The sequence below is a fragment of the Oratosquilla oratoria genome, chromosome 28 (assembly GCF_046742065.1).
Source record: "Oratosquilla oratoria isolate Oo_2021 chromosome 28, ASM4674206v1, whole genome shotgun sequence".
Taxonomy (NCBI): domain Eukaryota; kingdom Metazoa; phylum Arthropoda; class Malacostraca; order Stomatopoda; family Squillidae; genus Oratosquilla; species Oratosquilla oratoria.
In genome coordinates, this window is record NC_134804.1 from 27400432 (window position 1) to 27427854 (window position 27423).

Here is a 27423-nt window from a genome sequence, read left to right on the forward strand (position 1 = left end):
CTGGAGATGCATCCCATGACATATTTTTATTGTTGATATTTAAATTTGGTAATAGCTTATGCACTGTATAATGCTCTTCTCGTTTTTAATTGATAAATGTATATAGAAATTTTTAAGCTTTAAATTATGAAAATAAATGTTGAAAATAAGTGTTTCCTAAAGTGTCAAGTACTAGCTCCAAGAAGTATAGCCCTTGTGTATTGGCAGGAAAATCCCGAATACATATTAGTTAGGCTCCACAAGAATAATTGTGGATGTGTAGGATCACGAATAGTGAGTCGTGGATAAGTAGGGCTCCACTGTACACCACTTGCCAGTATATCTTGAACAACCTTCCTAGAGTAGGTCATGCTTAGATTCAGGTCCTGTGAACCCAAATGTGGAATGTCTTGAAGTTATTAATATATGACTGCTGTGGTCAGCTGGGCCATTCCTCCCTTCTAAATATCATGACCAGATGAAAAAGCTAGAGCAAAATTTCAAAATTTGAGTAATTCTGATTGTGGTGGGGGTGAGTGTGCATGTAGCTATTGGATCATTTTCAGCACATTTCTAATGAAAAAGTAAAACATGGTATATCATATTACCGTATATGTTAATGTTTCAACCTATTTTGTTAGGTGAGGCCTTGTACAAAGGGACTTATGTATGAAATGGTTTGTGTACTAAACATCCACAATCCTATTACCTTTATTACACAATTTCAAAGAGATATCAATCTTATTACATTTTTTTTCCAGGATGAGGGTAATTATCAAAATTTTTTGGAAGAGCTAACCATAGATTCCATGCGTTTGCCAAAAAAGGAAGAAGATCTGGTGTGATATCTTTGGCACAGCTATCTCACGAGTCATCTTGGATATCATATGCTGATCCACACTGGAGAGGAACTTTTCCAACAGAACCCATGAGATCCATCTTTGTCAAGTAAGAGTGATCTTAAATATTACATGATGACTCGCACTACATAGAAACCATTCCAATGTGACCACTGTGATGCAGCCTTCTCACAAAAGAATGGTCTCCAATATCATGTGATGACTTATACCATAGAGAAGCCTTTCCAGTGTGACCTATGCAGTTCTTTCTCACTAAAGAGTAGTTTCACATGGCATATTGACCCATACTTGTGAGAAGCCTTTCCAGTGCAATTTGTGTGATTCTGCTTTTTCATGAAAGGGTGATCACAAATGTCACATGATGTCCCACGCAGGAGAGAAGCCGTACCAATGTGACTTTTGCAATGCAGCTTCCTCAAAAAATTATCGCCTCAAAGTTCATTTGATGGACCATATTGGAGAGAAGCCATTCAAATGTGACCTGTGTGATGCAACTTTCTCACAAAAGGGTAGTCTCATATCACACCGAAGGACTCACACAGGAGAGAGGCCTTTCCAATGTGAGATGTGCAATGCAGCTTTCTCACAAAAGGGTGTTATGGTTCGGCATATGAGGACCCACACTGGAGAGAAGCCTTTCCAATGTGACATGTGCAATGCAGCTTTCTCACAAAAGGGTGCCCTCACTCTGCATAAAAGGATCCACACTGGAGAAAAGCCTTTCAAATGTGACCTGTGCAATACCGCTTTCCGACGAAAGTGTGAACTCGTACCTCATATGACAACCCACACTGGAAAGAAGACATTCCATTGTGACCTGTGCAATACAGCTTTCATACAAAAGGGTTCTCTCACTGCACATATGAGGACCCACACTGGAGAAAAGCCTTTCATGTGTGTCCTATGTGATGCAGCTTTCTCACGAAAATTTTCTCTCACTTCACATATGAAGACCCACACACGAGAGAAGCCTTTCCAATGCGACCTGTGCAGTGCAGCCTTCGTGGTAAAGAGAAGTCTCACATGTCACATGAAGACCCACACAGGAGAGAAGCCTTTCCATTGTAACCTTTGCAATGCAGGTTTCTTAGTAAAGGGAAGTCTCAAACGTCACATGATTATCCATACAGGAGAGAAGCCTTTCCAATGTGACCTTTGCAATGCCGTTTTCTCACAAAAAGGTAATCTCACTGAGCATATGAAGATCCACACAGGAAAGAAGCCTTTCCAATGTGACCTGTGCAATGCAGCCTTCTCAGTAAAGAAAGGTGTCCAACGTCACATGATGATCCACACAGGAGAGAAGCCATTCCTGTGTGAATTGTGCAATGCAGCTTTCTCATATAAGTATAATCTCACAAAACATATGAAGGTCCACACTTGATAGAAACCATTTCTGTATGACCTGTGCAATGCAGTTTTCTCAGAAAAGGGTTCTCTCACTTATCATATGAGGACCCACATTGGAGAGAAATGTGACCTGTGCAGTGCAGCTTTCTCACGAAAGAATCGTCTCAAAGAGCATATGATGACCCACACTAGAGAAGGCATTTTGGTGTGACATGTGCGATGAAGCTTTTGCACAAAAGTTACCCCAAAGATCATTTGATGACCCACAAGAGAGAAAACTTTCCAGTGTGACCTGTGTAATTCTACTTTCTCAAAAAAGAGTTCTCATAGTGCATATGAGGGTCACACAAGAGAGAAGCCATTCCAATGTGACCTGTGCAATGCAGCTTTCTCATAAAAAAATAATCTCAAACATCACATGATGATGTCATGTGATGACCCACACAAGGACAAGGCTTGTCCAGCAGAGGAGGTATACATGGGAGTAGTGGGCAAATTTGCTCCAGAAAGATTAAAAAGAGCTCCAAATATAAATTCAAATTTTGAGTAACGAGGGTGATGGCAAAATGCATAATTGCCCTGTGAATAAATTGTGAAGGACCTATAAGTTTATTATATTATACCATTCATAGACATATTGCAAACTAGTAAATATAAGTGAATTATGTGAGTTTGTATGTGTGTGAAAGTGTCCAGTATCGTACCTCCTGGGCTCCCATTTATCTCGATGTTTATACTGAAAGAAGAGATAAAAAAAAGTAAGACAAGAAAGAACACAAGGTAAAGACAGTATCTATACACATACTTAAATTGTTTTATGATATAAATATATATATATATATATGTGTGTATATATATATAAAAGCAACATCATGACCATCTTCGACTTCGAAGGGCGAAACAACATATATATATATATATATATATATATATATATATATATATATATATATATATATATATATATATGTATGTATATAAGTGGCAGGGTGGTGAGATAAACACCAAGAATCGTTGAAGTTTTATTAACTGACGTTTTGCTCTTAACAGAGCTTCTTCAGAGTGTACAAACATGATCGGGAAATCAACAGTTATATATCTTACATCATTCCGCGTTCCTTCCTTAACCCACCCCCTCCCTCCCTCTCGTACCCTTCAGCTCCTGTAAGACCATCCAGCCGGACGTTTTGGACAGCTTGATAAAACCATCACGATGGTTACAACAGGGCTGGGATGCTATAAAAGAAGCCAGGAGGATATTAATGCGAACCAACAGAGGCAAGAAACTTGTGGGATTGTTAGAAGAAGCACCAAGACCGCCCAGGATGAGGGGATTACCAAAGACACACAAGCCGGGTATACTGATTAGACCCATTACGTTAGGTATCGGCAGCACTCCTCACAGGTTAGCCAGGTGTTTAGCCAAACCGTTATCTCGATGTTTGGGGGCACTTAGCAGTGGCCATTTGAAGGACTCGAGTGACCTAATCACGAGACTCAGTAATGTGGATTTCTCACAGAAAGTCATGATAAGTTACGATGTAACTGTTTTGTTCACAAATGTTTGCGCAGAGGGGGCACTAACAGCAGCCAAGGAAGTCATCGGTAATATAGATGACCAGGATTTACCAGTGGGAAAAAATTATTTCTTAGAATTAGTCTGTCTGTGTATCAGATTCGGACCGTTCATGTTCCAGGATGAGGAATATTGTCAGATACGTGATCTGGCAATGGGGAGTCCACTCAGTGCAGTCCTAGCATCATTATACATGAAGGTTTTGGAGAGAGATCATTTTATGAAAATTATGGGAAGAGGGACTCATTGGTTTCGATATGTAGACGATGTCCTAGTCATTGCCCTGGAGAAAACCAATTTCAACACCAAACTTAATAGGCTGAACATGGTAGATAGGGATATTCAGTTCACAGTGGAACACGAGGTGGATCAAAAGTTACCTTTCTTGGATGTATTAATTTGGAAGAAGGATAATGGCACGGTGGGTTGCTCGGTTCACAGAAAAGCTACAAACAAAAATGACCTCATCCACTACTTCTCGGCACATAGTGAAAGGATAAAGAGAGGAGTAATAATTGGATTTTTTCTCAGAGCGTTCCGGGTATGCAGTGAAGAACATATTGACAGAGAAGTCAAATATATTTTTAAAGTGTTCTCAGGACTTAGATATCCAGAAGGGTTACTCCATAGTTTGAAGAAAGTAGCGCTTAAAATAATGGAAAAGAGAAATGATGAGATAAAGGAGGCTAAGGAAGGTGGCTTCATTGTAGTTCCCAACTCCAAGTACACAGAAGAGTTAGGACATTTGCTCCGCAGAGCAGGGCTGAAGATCTCCAGTACATCCAGTACGAAGATAGGTGAAGTAGTGAGAGGGAAGGGTAGAAAAGAACATAATAACAACAGCATGGGGAGACAGGAAGAGGCATACACAAGCGGACATATGAGCACATGAGCGACCTGAGGGCCCACCAAACATCAAACGCCCTGGTGGTTCATGCGGAGAAATACGGACATTTACCTAACTGGGACGGAGTGGAAATATTAAAACAAGGGTTAGACAAGAAAAAAAGAAAAATAGTAGAGGCAGCTTTTATAGCATCCCAGCCCTGTTGTAACCATCGTGATGGTTTTATCAAGCTGTCCAAAACGTCCGGCTGGATGGTCTTACAGGAGCTGAAGGGTATGAGAGGGAGGGAGGGGGTGGGTTAAGGAAGGAACGCGGAATGATGTAAGATATATAACTGTTGATTTCCCGATCATGTTTGTACACTTTGAAGAAGCTCTGTTAAGAGCAAAACGTCAGTTAATAAAACTTCAACGATTCTCGGTGTTTATCTCGCCACTCTGCAACACATTTTCTCATCCATTCCTCAACATATATGTATATATATAAAATAAAGTGGTTAACAAAATATGCAGGTATGGTAAAAGTTGTGAAATTGGAAAATAACTCAAGAAACTGTAGCCAGAATTGGGCTAAGAATTTGAGTAAGAGGGCGATGGTAAAGCACATAATCACCCCTGTGAATGAATTGTGAAGGACTTATGAATTTATTGTATTATAGCTCTAGTAGACAAATTGCAAACTAGTAAGTATGTGTAAATTATTATTAGGCATGAGACTTGAATGTGTGGGGGGGGGGGCAATGTCCAATATTGTACCTTCTGGGCTCCCATTTATGTCAGTGTTTATACTGAAAGAAGAGATGATAGACAAAAAGCAAGACAATAAAGAACATAAGGAAGAGAAAGTATATGTACGTGTAATTTGGATTGTTTTAAGGTATACCAAAAAATATCTGTATTATTATGACAAAGTGCCCAGATATAGTACTGGTGACATCCCTTGAATTTGTGAAACGGGAAAATAATTCTAGAAACTGTAGCCATGACAAGTGGGAAAAGGGCCCTGGAAAATGAAAAAAAGCAACTGAAATTTAATTGGAAAAAAAAGAACCCTGAAAAAAAAAAATCCTTGCTGTCCAGTGTACGAGAGAGACTTGGGAGTTCTAGTGAGTCCTGACCTTAAATCCAGAAAACAGTGCATTAGTGCCACCAGGAATAAAGCTAACAGAGCATTAGGTTTCATTGCTAGGACAGTTACAAATAGAAGTGCTGAGGTGATTATCAAACTCTAGCATTAGACCCATCTTTGACTATGTGGTACAATTTTGGTCTCTGTCCTATAGAATGGGTTCAGAGGAGAATGACCAAAATGATACATGGGCTCAGAAATTTACCTTATGAGGAGAGGGTTAGGCACCTCAACTTATACTCTTTGGAAAGATGCAGAGTGTGGGGTGATCTAATAGAGGTGTTCAAGTGGATCAAAGGCTTTAACAAGAGTGATGCAAACAAGGTCATCATATTAAGACAGCAGGACAGGACTTGCAGTAATGAATTTAAAATGGACAAATTTAGATTTAAGAAGGAAATAGGCAAGAATTGGTTTACTAATAGGGTGGTCAATGAATGGAATAGACTTAGTAACCATGTAGTGAGTGCTGAAACTATCAGTTGTTTTAAGAAATGGTTAGACAACTTTATGGATGGGGATGACAGGTGGTAATGGACATGGAACTGCCTAGTGTAGGCCTTATGGTCTATTGTAGCCACCTTCATTCCTATGTTTTTGTGTGACCTGTGCAATGCAGCTTCCTCTCAAAAGAGTGACCTCACATGGCTTATGATGACCTATACTCAGAAGATGCCTCTCCAATGTGACCTGTGCAATACACCTAGCACAAAGAAGAACATAAGAAAATTAGAAAGAATCCAAAGAGCAGCGACAAAAATGGCACCTACACTGTCAAATCTGACAAACGAACAAAGATTGGAGAAATTACATCTGTCAACACTGGAACAGAGAAGAGAAAGAGGTGATTTGTTGACCATTTACAGAATTATGAAAGGGATGGAAATTTTTGATAGAGACGACTTATTAAAGTGGGACAGAAGAGAAACAAGAGGACATGAAAAGAAACTAAAGAAGGACAGTTACAGAAGAGACCTGAAAAAGAATAGCTTCCCACATAGAGTGATTGATGTCTGGAACAAACTAAACAGAGAAACAGCGAGTGCCAAAACTATACACAATTTTAAGAATAAACTGGATGCAGAGAGATACGAAAACAGGTCACTACGAACATAGCTCTTGTCCTGTAAAATACAACATGGTGATTCATACTGAAGAGAAGCCCTTTCAGTGTGACCTATGTTATGCAGCTTTTTCACAAAAGAGTTTTATCAAACTGTATATAATAAACCTACACTGGAGAGAAGTTGTTCCAATATGATCTGATTGATGCAGCTTTCTCTTGAAAGAGAGGCCTTTCCAGAAGATTCATCTCGAAAGTCATGTTCTTACCCTTTCTGAAGAGAAGCCTTTCCAATGTGACCTGTGTGATGCACCTTTCTCCCACATTGGAGAAAGGTATCTCCACATGACCTGTGATGTGAAGATTTCGTGCAATAGGGTGTTCAGAAATAGTATGTGATGTCCCACATAGAGAGAAGACTTTCTACAGTGACCAATGTAGTGCATCTCTCTCATGAAGGACTAATATCAAACAGCATATGATGATCACCACAGGAAAGAACTCTTTCTATTATGACTTGTGTGATACAGCTTTCTCCTGAGGTGCTGTCAAATGTCACATGATAACTCGTGTAAGAATGAAACTTCTCTAGTATGACATTGCATCACACATTTCTAACTAAAGACTAGAGCTAAGTGGGAAGATAGTTGTTAGAATCAAACTCGGACATTTGAGTTGGAAAATGAATGTGACATACTCCTTGGAGAAAAAAAAAAAAAAAAAAAAAAATATATATATATATATATATATATATATATATTAGGCTCTTTTTATGGATGTTAATTTAGAGTACAGGGTGATCTAATAGAGGTATTCAAATTGCTCAAGGTCTTTAAGAAGGGTGATGGAGGCAAGGTCATCATAATGAGACAGCACGTAGGACTAAGTAATGGGTTTAAATTGGACAGATTTAGGTTTAGGAAGGAACCAGACAAAAACTGATTTACCACTAGAATGGTTAATGAATGGAATATACGATGTAGTGAATGCTGAAAGTATTGTTGTCTTAAGTGAAAATTAGATAACTTTATGGATGGGGATGATAGGCAATAATGGACATAACTGCCTAGTAGGCCTTTTGGTCTCTTGCAGTCTCCATTCTTATGTTGTTATATACTTTCTACCAAGTTCTTTTAACACAGGTGTACTGTATGAACAATTACTGTATGTAATTTTCATTATTTATTTAATGAGGCTGTGGTAGAGTAATACACCAGTGGAGTAGTTTCTAGTGGATGTTTTATAGAACCAGAAGATCTAAAATCTGTTCATCATCTCAATTAATATTTGTTGGAAATTGTCTAAATTAAACTTCTGATATATTATTGAAGCAGTGGAATGCCATTTGATCTGTACAAAATAAATGAAATACAGTAGATGAATAAGCAAACAGAAATGAATGATTGTAATATGAAACTTCACAATAAACAAAATTTAAATACTGTTTTGTTACAATGCCTAGACACAGGCCATGTTCACCTTATCACTTGCTGTGTTTATCCGTATCCATGACATGAAACACTTTGGTGTAATGTTATCAACTTGTTCATGTATTATGGCTTGTTTATTGAATGAGCATAAGCACTGAGGGGACCCCTTTTTATGTAAATTAGTATATGAAAAAATATTGTGACTTGGTATTGTAATGAGCAAATAAATGAGAACAATGGAGGGGGTTCCAAATATCTACATAAGTTGACAATGGTGGATAGTTTCATCTCTCAACTTTTCCACATGGAAAATCACCAACTGCAAAGGAAACCTGTCACAATGTGTTCAATGGAAATAAAACCAGGTGAGAGAAAATACATCGTGGGACACTGAGTACAGCATAGTAAGTTGTGTTGTCGCAGTGAAGAAGAGATTGAAATAGGGCACGGTGACTTACAAAGGATTACAAAGGCGGAGCATGCCGACAGGAGACCTTTTGATCCATATTGAATATTTTGATCCATATTGAATATTTTTGTTTTAATATTCCTGTGACTTTATTACTGGCCACCATGAAATGATTGTGATCCTTTTTATGATTTTTTTTCGTAGCCAAAATTGTAACATTATTGACATACACCCACAATAAATCCTAAACTGGGGCAATATAAGAATTGAAATCTATGTATGATGATTGGATAATAAGGACAGAGCCCAAGTTGAAACTTACATGCCCATGAATAGAATCACCAATGATGGTGATGTTGATAAAATAATTCCGACTATCGTCGACGACAGTCAGAATTATTACACACCCATATACTAAGTTTAATTTAATGAAGTGGCCTTGCTGTGGATGTGCTGTGTCTTGCGATGCTGCTTCTGACCCAGGGCAGTGGACAAGGAGCAGGGATGGCCAGTCATCCAGGAGGTGCTAAGATAAGAGGGAGGGTGGAGGGGTGTGGAGTGTTTTCAGGTATGGCATGGGTGTGAATGATTTTATGCCTTTTCCTTTTTGGCTACCTCCCTTGTAAGGGGGAAAAAGCCTTGGTATATGTATGTATGTATGCATATACTAAGTACAGTGTATACATGAACCAAAAAGTACACATAGGGAGTTGTTGTTGTTGTCGTTCTCTAGACTGTCTGTCCGAGCAGTCCCGTCTCCCCAAGGAATGCCATAGCCGAAACTGGGTTTTCCCACAAATCCTTTATAGAGTGTATGTTGTGTTGTTTGCGTGCATGATTGTGTATAATGCAGTCTTCCATTATACACATGGGGAGTTCTTAATGGGGCTCATACAGTAAGTGGATCCTTATCAGGGTTGCCTCAGTGGGTGACTCTTAACAAGGGAAAATCTATTGCTTTATTGTAGTCGGTGTCATTGTGTCACAGATAAGTGAAATTGGCAGTGATAATAACCCATGTAGTGGTTCTTGGATTATTTCTTCAAATGTAAGAGTATTGCAGAAAGATAGATGACCTTGTAGTATGTGTTGTGTGTAACCAAAATCATGGATGTGATATATATAACAAGTAATCAGCAGATCTGAACAACTGTAGAAATTAATGTACACTTGCAGCCATGCTGGTTCCTCTAAAACCTGAAATTACACTGAAACAAGTGATCATTTGTGTTTTAGCAGCAAATTTCACAAAATAATCTTGCAGAAATGACAACGAAAACTTGTATAAGATATTACTTTTTGGTGGATGGAGGGCCAGTGATAGGAATTGTGGAGTCCAATTAGGAAATTGAAAAATGGGCCTCTACAAAAGTTTGATATTTCTGTTTTATTTTCATGTAGTATGCTAAAAAGCATTAAATTCTTGATATTCTAAGTAATGAAAGACAATATGAAAGTTTTAGATTTGTAATACAAGATGAGACAATTGCAGATACCATGTACAGACCTTTTAGAAAGTTACTTTTCTGTTCTTTTTTATTTGCTAAATCTTTAAAGATTATTAAAATTATTTCAAAATCACTGGTTTTAGGAATGTCATTTTCTATAGAACATAAGAGAGGAAGAGAAGGAGTTTGAATGTGCTTGAGATGTTTGTTGAGGAAGGACAGAAGACAAAATAGGGGTGAATGGAGAATGGTTGTGTATGGATGATGCTGTGATGCATGAGGGGGAGTGGGTGGGGGATGGGGGAGTGAGGGAGTATGTGTGAAAAATAATTTGATTCAGCCCAAAGGGATTTCTCCATTTCTGCATGAGGGGACGGAGAGGGGGGTTGCCAATTTAATGAAGCGGCCTTACTATGGATGTGCTGTGTCTTGCAACACTGCTTCTGACCCAGGGCAGTGGGCAAGATGCAGGGATAACCCATTATCCAGGAAGAGCCAAGATAAGAGGGAGGGAGGGGGTGGATGGGAGTGGAGTATGTGGGGATGGAATGGGTGGAAGTGGTTTTTATGCCTTTGTTTTTTGGCTACCTCCCTTGTAAGGGGGAAGAATCCTTTGGCATACGTATATGTATATTATTTTATTATGTAATTGTAAATACCCAATTTTAAAGTTATTTTTCAAATATAATAATAGATTTTAACGTATATGGCATCAGCCCTGTGTATAGATCAGATACATGCTGGTGTCGGCTGATTTTCAAATTTTCATGTTTGGATAATTTGTCTTAAGATAACATGAAATGAAAGTATTGCAAGAAAAAATACAGTTCAATGTATCTTGCATCCGTGACAACTGTCAGCATGAGATCAGGGAGACATATAAGCCTACTGTGAGTTAACAGGGAAAGGTGATAAATTTAATGTATTCTTTCCCTCCTATTCACTTTTTCCATGCATATTATGAAATGTATAGGCCATACCCTTAATTATTATGCATATACTACATATACCATCTTACAGGTTTTATATAGCTTATGAATGTCATGTAACTAAAAAAAAATAGTTGATGAGAGAAACTGTGTTGAAAGTGCCAAACTTTGAACCAGAATGTGAAAACAATGTGTAGCCAGTTCTCCCAGCAATCTGCATTGTTACAATGTTATGAAAGGGTGTTGAGGGGAGCTCTTAAGTTTACACATGACAGAAAAATATGTAATGTACAGTGGGACATTTATACATACATATACCAAAGGCTTTTCCCCCTTACACGGGGAGTAGCTAAAAAGAAAAAGGCATAGAAAACACTCCCACCCATTTCATTTTCCATATATTCCACTCCCCTCCACCCACCTCCCTCCCTCCTATTGTGGCACCTCCTGGATGATGGGTCATCTCTGCATCCTGTCCACTGCCCTGGTTCAGAAGCAGTGTCGCAAGACACAGCACATCCACAGCAAGGCTGCCTCATAAATTTGGCGACCCCCCCATCTCCGACCCCTCATGCAGAAAAGGAGAAGACGGGGAGAAATCCCTTTGGGCTGCGTCAATTTTTTTTTTTTTCTTCTTCTTTTTTTTTTCATACATACTTCCTCACCCCCCATCCCCCACCCACTCCCCCTCATGCATCACAGCCTCAACTATACACAACCCTTCTCCATTCACCCCTATCTTCTGTCATCTCCTGTCCTTCCTCCACAGACATTAATCTCTTTTGTAAAGCCCCTTTCACCCCATCCATCCATCTCATCCTAGGACGCCCCCTCATATTCACTCCTTCCACCTCCGCCTTCCACACTTCTTTTACTAATTTTTCTTCACTCATTCTGTCCATGTGTCCAAACCATCCTAATACTCTTTCATCAACCCTATCTCCCAGCTCCCTTTCCACCCCTGTTCTCCTCCTTACCTCCTCATTTCTCACTCTAGCCTAGTAACCCCTATCATACTTCTCAGACACCTCATCTCAAACACATTCAAACTCCTTTTCTCCTCCTCTCTCATGTTCCAGGTTTCTGCCCCGTACATTGCTATTGGCACAATCACTCCTTCATATAACCTCCTCTTAGCATCCATTCCCAGATGTCTATTTCTCATTACACTTCCTCATACTTGCTACACCTACAACTGAACACACTGAACATCTTAGGAAGGGTGCATTCACCGGTATGTGCATGCGTGTATCACGTGTGCACATCTTGTGAATGTATGAATGTGTGTGGTTAAACCTACACACACTCATAAGTCAAATCACCCTCCAAACGGGCTCACACTAAAAGCCCGTGAGAGCTTCACTCCCAAATTAAACAGAACAGAACAGATCATTACACTTTTTAATCCACCAAGGCATTTACTCGCTTCTCTCAATCTACATTCTACCTCCACCCCCACTCCTCCCTTTCCTGTCACATTCGCACCCAAGTATTTAAAACTATCCACTTCCTCCAGTTTCTCACCCTGCTCACTTCCAGCCTACTGTCACTCTCTCCCCTTGTACATCTCATCACCTTACTTTTGCCCACATTTATCTTCAACTTCCTTCTTTCACACACCTTCTCAAACTCTGTCACTAACTTCCTCAATCCCTCCTCTGATCCTGCTACAAGCGCAGTGTCGTCAGCAAACAAAAGCTGGCTCACCTCCCACTTTTCTCCATTTACTTTAATCATCTCCGACCCCTGACCCACTACCCTTGCATTCACCTCTTGCGCCACCCCATCCATGTAAAGATTGAACAGCCAGGGCGACATAACACACCCCTGACAAAGTCCCACCTTTACTGCAAACCATTCACTCTCTCCATTTCTAATCCTAACGCAAGCTCTACTACTCTCATAAAAACTCTTGACTGCTCTTAACAGCTTTCCTCCTATCCCATATATCTGCAGTACCTCCCATAGTGCCTTCCTGTCTACCCTGTCGTAAGCCTTTTCCAGATCCATAAAAGCCCAAAAAAACATCCTTACCTTTTCCTATAACTTTGTCACATGTCTGCCTTACCACAAAAATCTGATGTACACATCCCCTACCTGTCCTAAAACCACACTGTTCCTCACCAATTACTCCCTCTGTTCCTCTCTTAATCCTCTCAATCAAGGCCCTCCCATACGCCTTCCCAACTACACTCAACAAGCTGATCCCTCTGAAACTACTACACTCACACTTGTCCCCCTCTCCTTTGTAAAGCGGAACTATACAGGCACTCCTCCAGTCCTCTGGCACTCTACCCTCTCTTAAACAAACATTAAATAACCTCACCAGCCAGTCCACCATAACTGTACCTCCTTTCTTCAGACATTCTGCATGGCATCCATCCAACCCAGGTGCCTTACCTGCTCTCATCATCTTAACGGCTGCTTTCACTTCATCCTTCCCTATTTCTCCTCCATTTTCCTCCTCCATTTTCCTCACTCATCACTCTCATTTTCTTAGCGCTTCCCACTGCAACTACCTTTCCCTCCCTATCCTCCTTCACATTTAGCAACTCCCTAAAATACTCTGCCCACCTTCCTCTCACTACCTTCTCTTCCATTATCATCTCTCCATCTGCACCTTTTACCTTTTCTTCTCTACTTGATTCGCCTCCTCTTCCTCTTTAAATTTCCTTCCAAAACATCTTTTTATTACTTTCAAAATTTTCTGTCATACTTTTTCCCCATTTCACATCTGCTCTCCTCTTTGCTTCCTTTATCTTATGCTTAACTTCCTTTCTCTTTACTTTGTACCTCTCATACAATTCCCTTGTCCAAATTTGTAGCCAATCTATGAATGCCTGCTTCTCTTCTACACCCTTCTTTGGTTCCTTATCCCACCACTCACTACCCTTCCTTCTATTTCCACCCGCCCTCCTTGAACCATCCCCATTCCTCCTCCACTCGTAGTTCTACTCTATCCTTTACTCTCTCCCACTCCTCTCTCAACTTCTTCTTATACTCATTCTCCTTTTTTTTTTTTTTTTCATTTAAGCAGTTCACTCCAAGTACCTCCCTACCTTCTGCCCTTTTCCTCTTTCTCCACCTGTTCTCCACTCTCAATTTCCAGGAAAGATCTGATATTCCCCCACTCTCTCCCCTTAGAACATGTACATCCTTAGCTCTTCCTACCATAGTCCTGGTAACCACTATGTAGTCCATTAACGCTCTATCTGCCACCATTCCATCCACCACCCTCTCCCATGTGTACTTATGCTTGACTTTCTTAAACACTGTATTTGCTATCATCACCTCTCTTTCAAGACACGCCTCCACCATCAATTCTCCATTACGATTTTTACCTGGAACTCCATACTCCCCAATCACTCCGTCAAGTGGTTCATTTCCTACCCTAGCATTTAGGTCTCCCAATACAACTACATTGACATTTCTCCCTAATCCCTCTATGCACTTATTTATATCTACCCAAAAAGCCTCCCTTTCCTTTACGTTTTTTTCACTACCAGGCCCATATGCACTTACAAAAACCCACATCTCCTTTCCCAGCTTTACCTTCATCCACATCAACCTTGATGACACCTCCTTCCACTCCACTACCTGCTTACTTATCTCTTCATTTACTAGTATAGCCACCCCTTCCCTCCCTCGTCCCCTCTTCACTCCTGAGTACCTCCCAGCTACACTCTCAAACTCACAATTACCCTTTCCTTTCATTTTAGTTTCACTCAAAGCCAGTACATCCATCTTTCTTCTCACAAACATACTTCCTATCTCTTCCCTTTTACTCTCATCTGTACCACATCCACACACATTTAAAGACCCAAACCTTAGGGTACTGGTTGGAAAGCTCCCAGACCCTCTTATGCCTTTACTTTCTTTTTTAGGAATGTCCCCTTTTGGGGCTACAGGTAGTAGGACTCCTAATCCCATCCCCCATCCCTTTTTTGTCGCCTTTTACGACTCAAGTGGAAATATTTGGTGGCAGTATTCTTTTGCCCCCACCACAGGGTAGGTAGGTGAAAAAAGGAAATGAGTATTCAGAGAAATGGTACAGGACAGTAACATGGGGTTGGGGACAGCATAATGGAGGGACAGTTGTAGTATAAAAGTGTCTTCATTTCTCTATGTACAGAGTTTTCCTCTATCACAGACAAAATGATGTGTGGCTCTGGTCTGTAGGGGCGCCTCATATAGACCCTAAAATATCAACTGAATGCTAATCTGCCACAATAACATGCAGCCAATACCCCAGACAGGGACATTTATAACTTATCAAAATTCTGTATAACTGTGTTAGCAAAGGCTCCAACCACTGCATACAATTACCATGTCTTGTATGGAAACCACACAGCTCATCCAAGCCAGTTTGTTAGGAAGCAGCAGATATGGCAAATATCATGGCATCAAATAATGCCATTGACATTGAAACTAGTTGAATTTATGCTGTTGATGCTGTATGGGTTAACATTATAGTAAAATACACCTGTACTCACCAACAATGAAAAATTGGTTGAATCTTGCACCCCAATTGGCTACTCTCAAATTGTCACCCAATAGCATGGCCAGAAACATTGATGCTGGAGATGCATCCCATGACATATTTTTATTGTTGGTATTTAGATTTAGTAATAGCTTATGTACTGTATATTGCTCTTCTGCTCGTTTTTAATTGATAAATGTATTTAGAAATTTTTAAGCTTTAAATTACGAAAATAAATGTTGAAAATAAGTGTTTCCTAAAGTTTCAAGTACTAGCTCCAAGAAGTATAGCCCTTGTGTATTGGCAGGAAAATCCTGAATACATATTAGTTAGGCTCCACAAGAAAAATTGTGGATGTGTAGGATCACGAATAGTGAGTCGTGGATAAGTGGGGTTCCACTGTACACCACTTGCCAGTGTATCTTGAACAACCTTCCTAGAGTAGGTCATGCTTAGATTCAGGTCCTGTGAACCCAAATGTGGAATGTCTTGAAGTTATTAATATATGACTGCTGTGGTCAGCTGGGCCATTCCTCCCTTCTAAATATCATGACCAGATGAAAAAGCTAGAGCAAAATTTCAAAATTTGAGTCATTGTGATTGTGGTGGGGGTGAGTGTGCATGTAGCTATTGGATCATTTTCAGCACATTTCTAATGAAAAAGTAAAACGCGGTATATCATATTACCGTATATATTAATGTTTCAAACTATTTTGTTAGGTGAGGCCTTTTACAAAAGGATTTATGTATGAAATGGTTTGTGTACTAAACATCCACAATCCTATTATTACACAATTTCAAAGAGATATCAATCTTATTACATTTTTTTTTCCAGGATGAGGGTAACTATCAAAAAATTTTGGAAGAGCTAGCCATAGATTCCATGCGTTTGCCAAAAAAGGAAGAAGATCTGATGTGATATCTTTGGCACATCTTTCTCACAAGTCATCTTGGATATCATGTGCTGATCCACACTGGAGAGGAACCTTTCCAACAGAACCCATGAGATCCATCTTTGTCAAGTAAGAGTGATCTTAAATATTACATAATGACTCACACTACATAGAAACCATTCCAATGTGACCACTGTGATACAACCTTCTCACAAAAGAATGGTTTCCAATATCATGTGATGACTTATACCATAGAGAAGCCTTTCCAGTGTGACCTATGCAATTCTTTCTCACTAAAGAGTATTTTCCCATGGCATATTGACCCATACTTGTGAGAAGCCTTTCCAGTGCAATTTGTGTGATTCTGCTTTTTCATGAAAGGGTGATCACAAATGTCACATGATGTCCCACGCAGGAAAGAAGCCGTACCAATGTGACTTTTGCAATGCAGCTTTCTCACAAAAGTATGGTCTCAAAATTCATTTGATGGACCATATTGGAGAGAAGCCATTCAAATGTGACCTGTGTGATGCAGCTTTCTCACAAAAGGGTACTCTCAAATCACACAGAAGGACTCACACAGGAGAGAGGCCTTTCCAATGTGAGATGTGCAATGCAGCTTTCTCACAAAAGGGTGTTATGGTTCGGCATATGAGGACCCACACTGGAGAGAAGCCTTTCCAATGTGACATGTGCAATGCAGCTTTCTCACAAAAGGTTGGTCTCACTGTGCATAAAAGGATCCACACTGGAGAAAAGCCTTTCAAATGTGACCTGTGCAATGCCGCTTTCCCACGAAAGCATGAGCTCAAACCTCATATGACAACCCACACTGGAAAAAAGCCATTCCATTGTGACCTGTGCAATACAGCTTTCTTACAAAAGGGTTCTCTTATTGAGCATATGAGGACCCACACTGGAGAAAGGCCTTTCCTGTGTGACCTATGTGATGCAACTTTCTCACGAAAGAATTCTCTCACTTCACATATGAGGACCCACACACGAGAGAAGCCTTTCCAATGCGACCTGTGCAGTGCAGCCTTCATGGTAAAGAGAAGTCTCACATGTCACATGATGACCCACACAGGAGAGAAGCCTTTCCGTTGTGACCTATGCAATGCAGCTTTCTCAGTAAAGAGAAGTCTCAAATGTCACATGATTATCCATACAGGAGAGAAGCCTTTCCAATGTGACCTGTGCAATGCAGCTTTCTCACAAAAAGGTAATCTCACTGAGCATATGAGGATCCACACAGGAGAGAAGCCTTTCCAATGTGACCTGTGCAATGCAGCCTTCTCAGTAAAGAAAGGTGTCCGACGTCACATGATGATCCACACAGGAGAGAAGCCATTCCTGTGTGAATTGTGCAATGCAGCTTTCTCATATAAGTATAATCTCACAAAACATATGAAGGTCCACACTGGATAGAAACCGTTTCTGTATGACCTGTGCAATGCAGTTTTCTCAGAAAAGGGTTCTCTCACTTATCATATGAGGACACACACTGGAGAGAAATGTGACTTGTGCAGTGCAGCTTTCTCACGAAAGAATCGTCTCAAAGAGCATATGATGACCCACACTAGAGAAGGCATTTTGGTGTGACATGTGCGATAAAGCTTTTGCACAAAAGTTACCTCAAAGATCACTTGATGACCCACAAGAGAGAAAACTTTCCAGTGTGACCTGTGTGATTCTACCTTCTCAAAAAAGATCTCATAGTGCATATGAGGATCACACAAGAGAGAAGCCATTCCAATGTGACCTGTGCAATGCAGCTTTCTCATAAAAAATCATCTCAAGCATCATATGATGATGTCATGTGATGACCCACACAAAGACAAGGCTTGTCCAGCATAGGAGGTATACATTGGGGTAGTGGGCAAATTTGCTCCAGAAAGTTTAAAAATATCTCCAAAAATGAATTCAAATTTTGAGTAACAAGGGTGATGGCAAAATGCATAATTGCCCAGTGAATAAATTGTGAAGGACCTATAAGTTTATTATATACCATTTGTAGACACATTGCAAACTAGTAAATATAAGTGAATTATGTGAGTTGAATGTATGTGTGTGGCATATCTCAATGTTTATACTGAAATAAGAGATAAAAAAAAGTAAGACAAGAAAAAACACAAGGTAAAGACAGTATCTACACATGTACTTAAATTGTTTTATGATAAAAAAAAATATATATATAAAAGCAATGTCATGGCCATCTTCGACTTTGAAGGGCAAAACAACATATATATATATATATAACAAAGTATGCAGGTATGGTAAAAGTTGTGAAATGGGAAAATAACTCAAACTGTAGCTCTGGAAACTGAAAAAAGTAGCCCCTGAAAAAATTGAGGCGATTGGAAAAGAGGCCTGGAAAAAAAAGTAATAATAATGAATAATAATAAAAATACCTGCTGTCCCATTAACCTTTGCATTGCAGCTTTTTCAATAAATAGTAATCTCTAATGTCACATGATGACCCACATATGAGAGAGGCCTTTCCAGTGTGGCCTGTGCAATGCAGATTTCTCACAAAAGGATGTTCTCAAATATCACATGATTACCCACACTGGAGAGAAGCTTTTCCAGTGTGACCTGTGCAGTGCAGCCTTTTGAGCAAAGAGAAGTTTCAAACATCACATGATGACCTTACACAGGAAAGAAACCATTCCAGTGTGACACGTACCTTTCTCACAAAAGTGAGGTCTCATGTCACGTGATGATCCACACGAGAGAAGCCTTTCCAGCAGTGAAAAAAATACACATGGGGGTTTGGCAACTTTGCCCTGGAAAGTTCAGAGAGATCTCCAGAATGGGGCTAAGAATTTGAGTAAGAGGGCGATGGCAAAGCACATAATCATCCCTGTGAATAAACTGTGAAGGACTTATGAATTTATTGTGTTATAGCTCTAGTAGACCAATTACAAACTTGTAAGTATGCGTAAATTATTATTAGGCATGAGACTTGAATGTGTGTGTGTGTGGGGGGGGGCCAATGTCCAATATTGTACCTTCTGGGCTCCCATTTATGTCAATGTTTATACTGAAAGAAGAGATGATAGACAAAAAGCAAGACAAGAAAGAACATAAGGAAGAGAAAGCATCTCATTTAATATTTGTTGGAAATTGTCTAAATTAAGCTTCTGATATATTATTGAAGCAGTGGAATGCTATTTGATCTGTACAAAATAAATGAAATATAGTAGATGAATAAGCAAACAGAAATGAATGATTGTAATATGAAACTTCACAATAAACAAAATGTAAATACTGTTTTGTTACAATGGCTAGACACAGGCCATGTTCTCCTTATCACTTGCTGTTTTAATCCATATCCATGACATGAAACACTTTTGTGTAATGTTATCAACTTGTTCATGTATTATGGCTTGGTTATTGAATGAGCATAAGCACTGAGGGGACCCCTTTGTATGTAAATTAGTATATGAAAAAATATTGTGACTTGGTATTGTAATGAACAAAGAAATGAGAACAATGGAGGGGGTTCCAAATATCTACATAAGTTGACAATGGTGGATAGTTTCATCTCTCAACTTTTCCACATGGAAAATCACCAACTGCAAAGGAAACCTGTCACAATGTGTTCAATGGAAATAAAACCAGGCTGTATTGTCATTTTCTAAATAGTTTGTGTTCTCTTCTTCCTCAATACATGAGCACTTGCAAGATGGAGTGACAAGTAATTTTGTGATATCACCTCTGTTTTTCATTTTTAGGTACCTTAGCCCTAGCCAGTACTCATTTCTGGTTCTCCTCTCCCCCTTCCCTATTCCCCTCCTCTCCTCCCACTTCCCACCTCCCCTCCTTTCCTCCCATCCTCTCCGCCCCTCATCCCTCCCCCTCCTCTCCTCCCCCTTCCCTCATCACCTCGTCTCCTCCCCATTCCCTCGCCCCTCCTCTCCTCCCTATACCTTCACCCACCTTCCCTCCTCCCCTCCTCTCTTCCCCCTTACCTTCTTCCCTCCCCACCTCCCCCTTCCCTCTTCTCCCCCTTCCCTCCCCTCCTACCCCTTTCCTCATCTCCTCTCCCCCCTCTTCCCTCTTTCTCTCTTCCCACTTCCTCTCCTCTCGTCTCCTACCCTTTCCCACCTCCCTCCCTTTCCTCCGCCTATCTTCCTCCCCTCCTCTCTTCCCCTCATCCTCTTCCCTTATCCCCTCCTCTCCTCCTTTCCTCAACCCTTCCTCTTCTCTCCCTTCCCTGCTCTCTACCTCTCCTTCCCTTTCCGTCCAACCCTACTCCCTTCCTCTCCTCTCCCTTCCCTGCTCTCTACCTCTCCTTCCCTTTCCGTCCAACCCTACTCCTCTCCTCTCCCTTCCCTCCTCTCCTCTTCTCTGCCCTCCTCCCTTCCCCCCTCTCCTTCCCCATTCCTTCATCCTGCTATCCTCCCCCTTCCCTCACCCTCTCCCCTCTTTCACCTTCCCACCTCCCCTCCTCTGCCCCTTCCCTCTTACCCCATTCCCTCCTCCTCCTCTCCTCCCACTTCTCTCCTTCCCCTTCAATCCTCCCCTCCTCTCCTCCCCCTTCCCTACTTACCTCCCCTTCACTTCTTCCACTTCCCTCCTCACCCCCCTCCACTCCTTCCACTTCCCTCCTCTCCTTCCCCTTTCCTACTTCCCTTCTCTCCTCCCCATCCCTCATCGTCCTTCCCTCATCCCCTCCACTCCTTCCCCTTCCCTCCTCCACTCCACTCCTTCCCCTTCCTTCCTCCTCTCCCTTCCCTCCCCTCCCCTCCTCTTCCCTCTTCCCTCACCCCCTCCTCTCCTCCCCTTCTCTCTTCCCCCTTCCCTCCCTCTTCCCCCCTCCACTTCACTCCTTCCTCCTCTCCTCTCCTCCCCCTTTATCCCCAAACCTATTGGGGTGGATGGCGTATGCCCTCCCTTGTGCCGGGGTGAGGCAAATGAAGGAGTAGCAGGCAGAAATTGGAGCTAAGGACAAAGGGCAACCCCGACTCCAGGTGCTTCTGACTTCCCTGACACTTGTGCAGCTTCAGGCAGGGTATCGTGATGGGGACTTAGGTATCCTGGTATGGGTGGCTCGTCTGGTAACATGTCAAGTCACTTGTCCAGCCTGTGGTTGAAGGACACTGCTGATGATGATAAGTCCGGTATGTCCCTAATGTGTTGGTTGACAGTTGAAAAGTCAGGTCCCATCGTAAGAGAGGTAATTGTATACTGTCCTGTGTGCCTCCAACAAAACGCAGCCTTCCTCGTCTCTCGTGTATATTCGCTACCAGCCATTTGGCACTATTTGCGAGTATGAGTGTGTAGTTGGCACCCCCGGCACGGGCTCAAAGGTCACCATTGTAGAAGAGGGCGAACGGGTGTTGGCTGATGCGTATATGGAGTGTGTATGTGGAGCGAACGAGGGGAAGAGCGAGTGAGAAAAGTGCAGTGGAAGAAAAATATAGAGAATGATTAGCTAAGGTAGGATTGATAGGTGATACGAGTGAAAGAGAAACTAGGTAGAAGAGTCTTTGTCCTCGGGATCGACAAAGGAGCAGGAAATAACATGATTAAGGTAAGTGATGCGTCACCCCGCAACCACAAGCTATCTAGGCATGGATGAGGCGACTAGCACAAAGAGCGAACCATTCAAGATGAGCAACACAACCATAAAGCTGTTTAATGGCAACGGAGACGTCTTCGCGTGGTTTAAAAGGGCTGAAATTAGTGGCAAAATTAACCAGTGTCAGCGACGTCGAGAGCTACATTGCCCTTAATCTGGAAGGCAAACTGTATTTACTTAGACCAATACATCAAGAGAGATATAAGTTACATATATCTCTCTCGATGGTGTATTGGTCTAAGTCAATACGGCACTGGTAACGTGCTCGCAGCCAGTAGTTTGAGTCCTCGGGCGTACCACGTTTCAATTTCTGCATGGACCTACACGATTCTTCTGATGTTGATGGCTTAGAATTAAAGGGCATTGTAGTTGATAAAAATGTATATATATATATATAATATATATAGACATGTATATATATATATATACAGTATGTATATATATATATACTTAACATCTTGTTTGTTATCTTGCTTGAAACTCTACCAGCCAATCAGAAGAGATATGACGTCACTGAGGACCAGCCAATCAGAAGAGATACGACGTCACTGAGGACCAGCCAATCAGAAGAGATATGACGTCATGACTGAGGACCAGGCAATCAGAAGAAGAGATGTGACGTCACATATGGTGCGTAGTGTTCCAAGCAACGACGACATGACATCACAATCTTCTGCATTTCACTTCTGATAATGTATAATTTAAAATTTTACTTGACCCAACATACATATATCTATATACTTATAAAATTCTGATCATCTTGTTTGTTATCTTGCTTGAAACCGTCTACTGAAGAAGAGATATGACGTCACGGCTGGGGACCAGCCAATCAGATGAAGAGATATTGTGGCGACGCGCCACTAGTCTAAACCAGACTGGCCGAGGCACATCCCGACCTAGGCTTTTATACTGCCCATAGTTTGCAAGCATAGTCAGCAGGGACGTCCGAGCGCAAGGCAACTGACCAATCAGGAGCTCGGAAAACTCGCCGGAGACTGGTCGGCATACGACTTGACCTAGGCCTATGTACCCGCTAGCTATAGTTGGCAAGCATAGCAAAGACGTCCATGCCCAAACTAAACGGACCAATCAGGAGCTCGGAAAGTTCGCCGGGTTCCTCACCAGCCTCCTTTATAAGGAGGGGAACCAAGCCGAGACGAGGTCGGACGTCTCTTCAAACCAGCTCTCTCAACAAACTCCCAGGAATCTTCGCCGGCCGTGGTAGCAAGGAGAAATATCTCCTTGCTGCTGCCGGTCTGGCATGGCCGACCTCTACGTTGACGTCGGCAGGCGGGTTTACACCAAGACAAATACACACATTTCCCAAGTCACGTAAATCTCTGTTTTCAGAGTAGTGCTTGGAAGAAAAGAGGCACACGCACACTTGCTCGCTGGCAAAGCAGAGGCCCAAACCGTCTCACTCAGAACCCTCAATCTGATCGCAGGCTGGTCGACGGAGAGACCTGGGACACCTCTGTCCAACCGGCCCGCAATCTAACGCTGGCCTCTTCGCTGACGCTGGTGAGCGAGTTTACACTTCTGACATTTACACACAATTCCCAATCGCGTAATTCTGTTTTCAGAGTTGTGATTGGAAGGAAAGAGATCATACAACACCCGCCCGTCTGCCCCTCCCTCGCACCGCCACTGAATCAACTCTTCAGGAACTCAAACCCAACCTGGGGAAAAACAAGCAACGCACGCCCCACCTGTGGCTTATCAGGAACGCGCTCGCCAGCGGTGGTGGCGAGGAGTTATATATCCTTTGCCGCTGCCGGTCTGGTTACGGACCGATCTCTTCGTTGACGTCTGCAGGCGGGTTTACACCGCCCGCCTGCCCCCCGCCCCGCCACTGAATCAACTCTTCAGGAACTCAAACCCAACCTGGGGAAAAACAGGCAACGCACACCCCACTTGTGGCTTAACAGGAACGCGCTCCACACGCGGGAAGTGAACTCTACTCACTTCCCGTAAGATACACACACACACTTCTCACGAACAGAGCCCCAACACATGCACAAACATCTACACTTTTTCTTCGACTAAAATTCGCTTCCTTTCTAACTTTCTCATTTCAGTTTACCTCCCACTAAAGATTTTTCCGTTTTTCCACCTTTACTACTACGCCTCCTACCATTTTCTAAACTTTCGTTGGTGATCCTAATCCTAACCCCGGTGTCGGCACCTGTGACAGGAACAATGAAAATTATATTTACGAAAATAAACATATTAAATTTCACTGAACACTATCACATATCAAAACAAAAAGACAAGGTCTGCTTGACAGGGAGCCAGAATGAATACTACCGCCCCGGCGCCCTGTGACCTGTCACGACGATTTGGCGAGTGAACCGGACTGGTGGTTCCAAAATAGTTTACATAATTTATATTGGACAAGAGTCCTTGGAACACATATATAATTACAATTAATTTTGTTATATTTATAAATATAATACTGGATGTTTACATAGGTAATAAAGATGTATACATAATTGTGTACATATACGTACGTGTACATGCGATTGTATATCTACACACGCCCACGAGCCGTTGACCAATATATCGCTCGGCCACACCTCGAAATGTCCTCATTGAGGAACAAGAATACAATACAATTTTGGGCATGGCCAGAGAAACACATACTTTAAACACATTACATATGAAAATTATTTAACTCTGAATTACAAAACTGTACATAAAATTTAAACAAGTAAATTAATAGAACAAAACAAAACATACTATACAAAATAGAGTAACTGTACATAGGATATCACACAGGGAAAATAACACAAACACAATACACAAAATAAGAAATTAATTAACTGGCGCCAGTAAAAATTAATGCAATTGCCGGACGTCCGGGACATACACAATACAAAGATACATAAGTCTACAAAAATACAAAAATAGAGATACAAAGACACATAAGAATTGGATACAAGAAATGGTAAACAATACAAACAATGCTTAAAGCATCTTAATTTACATTGTTTTCATACAGCTAAGGCACAGGGCCTGTGGATCTTAAATTGTAAGTATGGGCAGGTTGTACAGAATTGGGCCCAGGAGGTGGTACAGCAAATGTAGGTATGGCCACCTTGGTTTTCTTTAAGTTGTCAGGATGTACCGTTTCCGACAAGTTACGTGAAGGGTCAAAAATTATGTATTTGTTCTGGTGCAACTTCTGAGTTACAAGAAAAGGGCCTGAAAATTTATGTGCGAGCTTGCTTTTTCGCTCAGGTTGTAATTTAAACACTGTATCGCCTACTTTGAGGGATACGGGTGTGGCTTTGGTCTGGTGCTTTTGAACCATTTGTGAACGAGAGACTTGCAACTTGTCTCGTACAGAAGCATAGATTGATTGAAGAATTTTGCATTGTACCTGCGCGTAATCTTCAATATTATAAACTGGGCATTGTGTATTATGTAAAAGATCATATGGAAACCTTTTCTCAGAACCATAAATTATGTAATGAGGGGTCTTACCTGTAGATTCATTTATGGTGCTGTTAATACAGGCACCAACATGGGGGAGCCAATCTTCCCATGACTCCTGTAAGTCACTATAGAAATGCCTCAGGACGTCAAGAATCTTTTTGTTGGTCCTCTCAACCAGCCCATTAGAGGAAGGGTGATAAGCAGTAATGAAGGTTTGTTTGATGTTATACTGCTGGCAAATGTTGGCCATTATTTCATTCTTAAACTCAGTGCCATTGTCACTGAGTAACACTGAAGGGGTAGTGTAAGGACAGAAAACATGCGTTACCAAAGCATGGGCAACAGCTGGAGCAGATTTACTACGTAAAGGAGCCAAAATCACAAAACGGCTGAAGTGATCTACGCATACTAGAACATACATAGAGCCTTGAGTACTACAGGGTAGTTGTAGAAGATCTATTGCTATTGTCTCGAAAGGACGAGACGGAATAGGATACTCTAAGATAGGGGCAGTTTGCGTGTAGCCTTTGTTCAAAGCACAAGACTTACACTTGGCAACATGAGTGGTAATGTCGAGGCGCATCTTGGGCCAGTAATATTTCTTGCGAGCCATAGCCAGGCTTTTGTCACGGCCTGGGTGGCCAGCTTGAGGGCAATCATGAACAAGAGATAAAACTATAGGAACTAGTGACTCAGGAATCACTAGTTGTGTAACATCTTGCTCATGCACTTTCACTTTACGAGTAAGAACGTTGTCCTCAAGTGAAAATTGTGATAATGGTACTGGTATCTTCAGGTGGATGTTATCACCCGATTCCAAGGCATATATAACAGCAGACCATACAGGGTCCTGATGTTGAGCTTCTGCTAATTCTTGTAAGTTAAAATTATGTACTCTTTGAATAGCAGCAATTGGTAATTGTCGTGAAAGAGCATCGGCAACATGATTTGCTTTGCCTTGGATATGTTTCATTACTGGATTAAATTCTTCTATGGTTAGAAACCATCTGGCTAGGCGGCCTGAAAGATTTTTGCCTTTGAAAAGTTGTGTGACAGCCATATGGTCTGTGTAAATGGTAATTGGATATCCAAAGATGATATCACGAAAATGTCGTAATGACCATACAACTGCTAAAGCTTCTAAATGAGTTGCCGAATAGCGGGACTCAGCAGAATTGAGTTTTCGGCTGGCATAGGCTATGACATGTGAATGTCGACCATCAATTTGCTGCATAAGCACAGCACCAACACCTGAGCCAGAAGCATCTGTACAAATAATAAAAGGTAGACTATAGTCAGGAAAAGCTAGTACAGGTGCATTAGTAAGAGCATGTTTTAAGGAGTCAAAACTGTTTTGGTGTTCTTCCTGCCACTTGAAGGAAGCATCCTTCTTAAGGAGGCGTGTGAGTGGAGATGCTATGGAAGCAAAGTCCTTTACAAAGGCACGGTAATATCCTGCTAACCCTAGGAAGGAACGTACCTGTTCAACAGTCTTAGGTGTAGGGAAGTTTTTAACAGCTCTAACCTTTTCATCTGTGGTATGGATACCATTTTTGTCAACTACATGACCTAGAAATTGAATGCTTGCTTTGAAGAAGGAACATTTGGGAAGGTTAAGTTTGAGTCCTGCTTCAGCAAACCTTTGCAATACTAAGGACAACTTTTGGAAATGGTTTTCTATATCCTTAGAGACTAGGATGAGGTCGTCTAGATAAATAAAGAGACCATCACCTATGAGACCATGAAAGATAGAGTTGACAAGACGTTGGCAGGTCAATGGAGCATTTCGCAAACCCATTGGACAACGGAGCCATTCGTAGTGGCCTGATGGAGTTGAGAAGGCTGTCACTTTACGTGACTGTTCTTCTAAGGGTATCTGCCAGAAACCTGCTTTTAAATCTAAGGTGGTAAACACAGTGTTACCTGAACCGATGGATTGTAGCAGATCACTTAACACAGGCAGAGGGTAATGGTCAGGGACAGTAACGTCATTTACCTTTCTGTAG

The 27423-nt window shown here is 41.4% G+C and overlaps 1 protein-coding gene across 3 annotated transcripts in view; it reads left to right on the plus strand.

Annotated features, from left to right (window-relative positions):
• LOC143040270 (uncharacterized) overlaps nt 1–18161 on the plus strand; it is a 30643-nt gene extending 12482 nt beyond the window's left edge. For 2 of the 3 annotated variants that reach the window (XM_076211064.1, XM_076211066.1), the window contains exon 2: nt 741–2237. In XM_076211064.1, coding sequence (XP_076067179.1) covers nt 1198–2223 — 1026 coding nt within the window. In that variant the 5' untranslated portion in view covers nt 741–1197 and the 3' untranslated portion in view covers nt 2224–2237. Of the gene's footprint in view, nt 1–740; nt 2238–16334 lie in introns of those variants that run through there. The other variant, XM_076211063.1, reaches the window with a different exon arrangement.
• Nucleotides 18162–27423: the final 9262 nt, after the last annotated feature.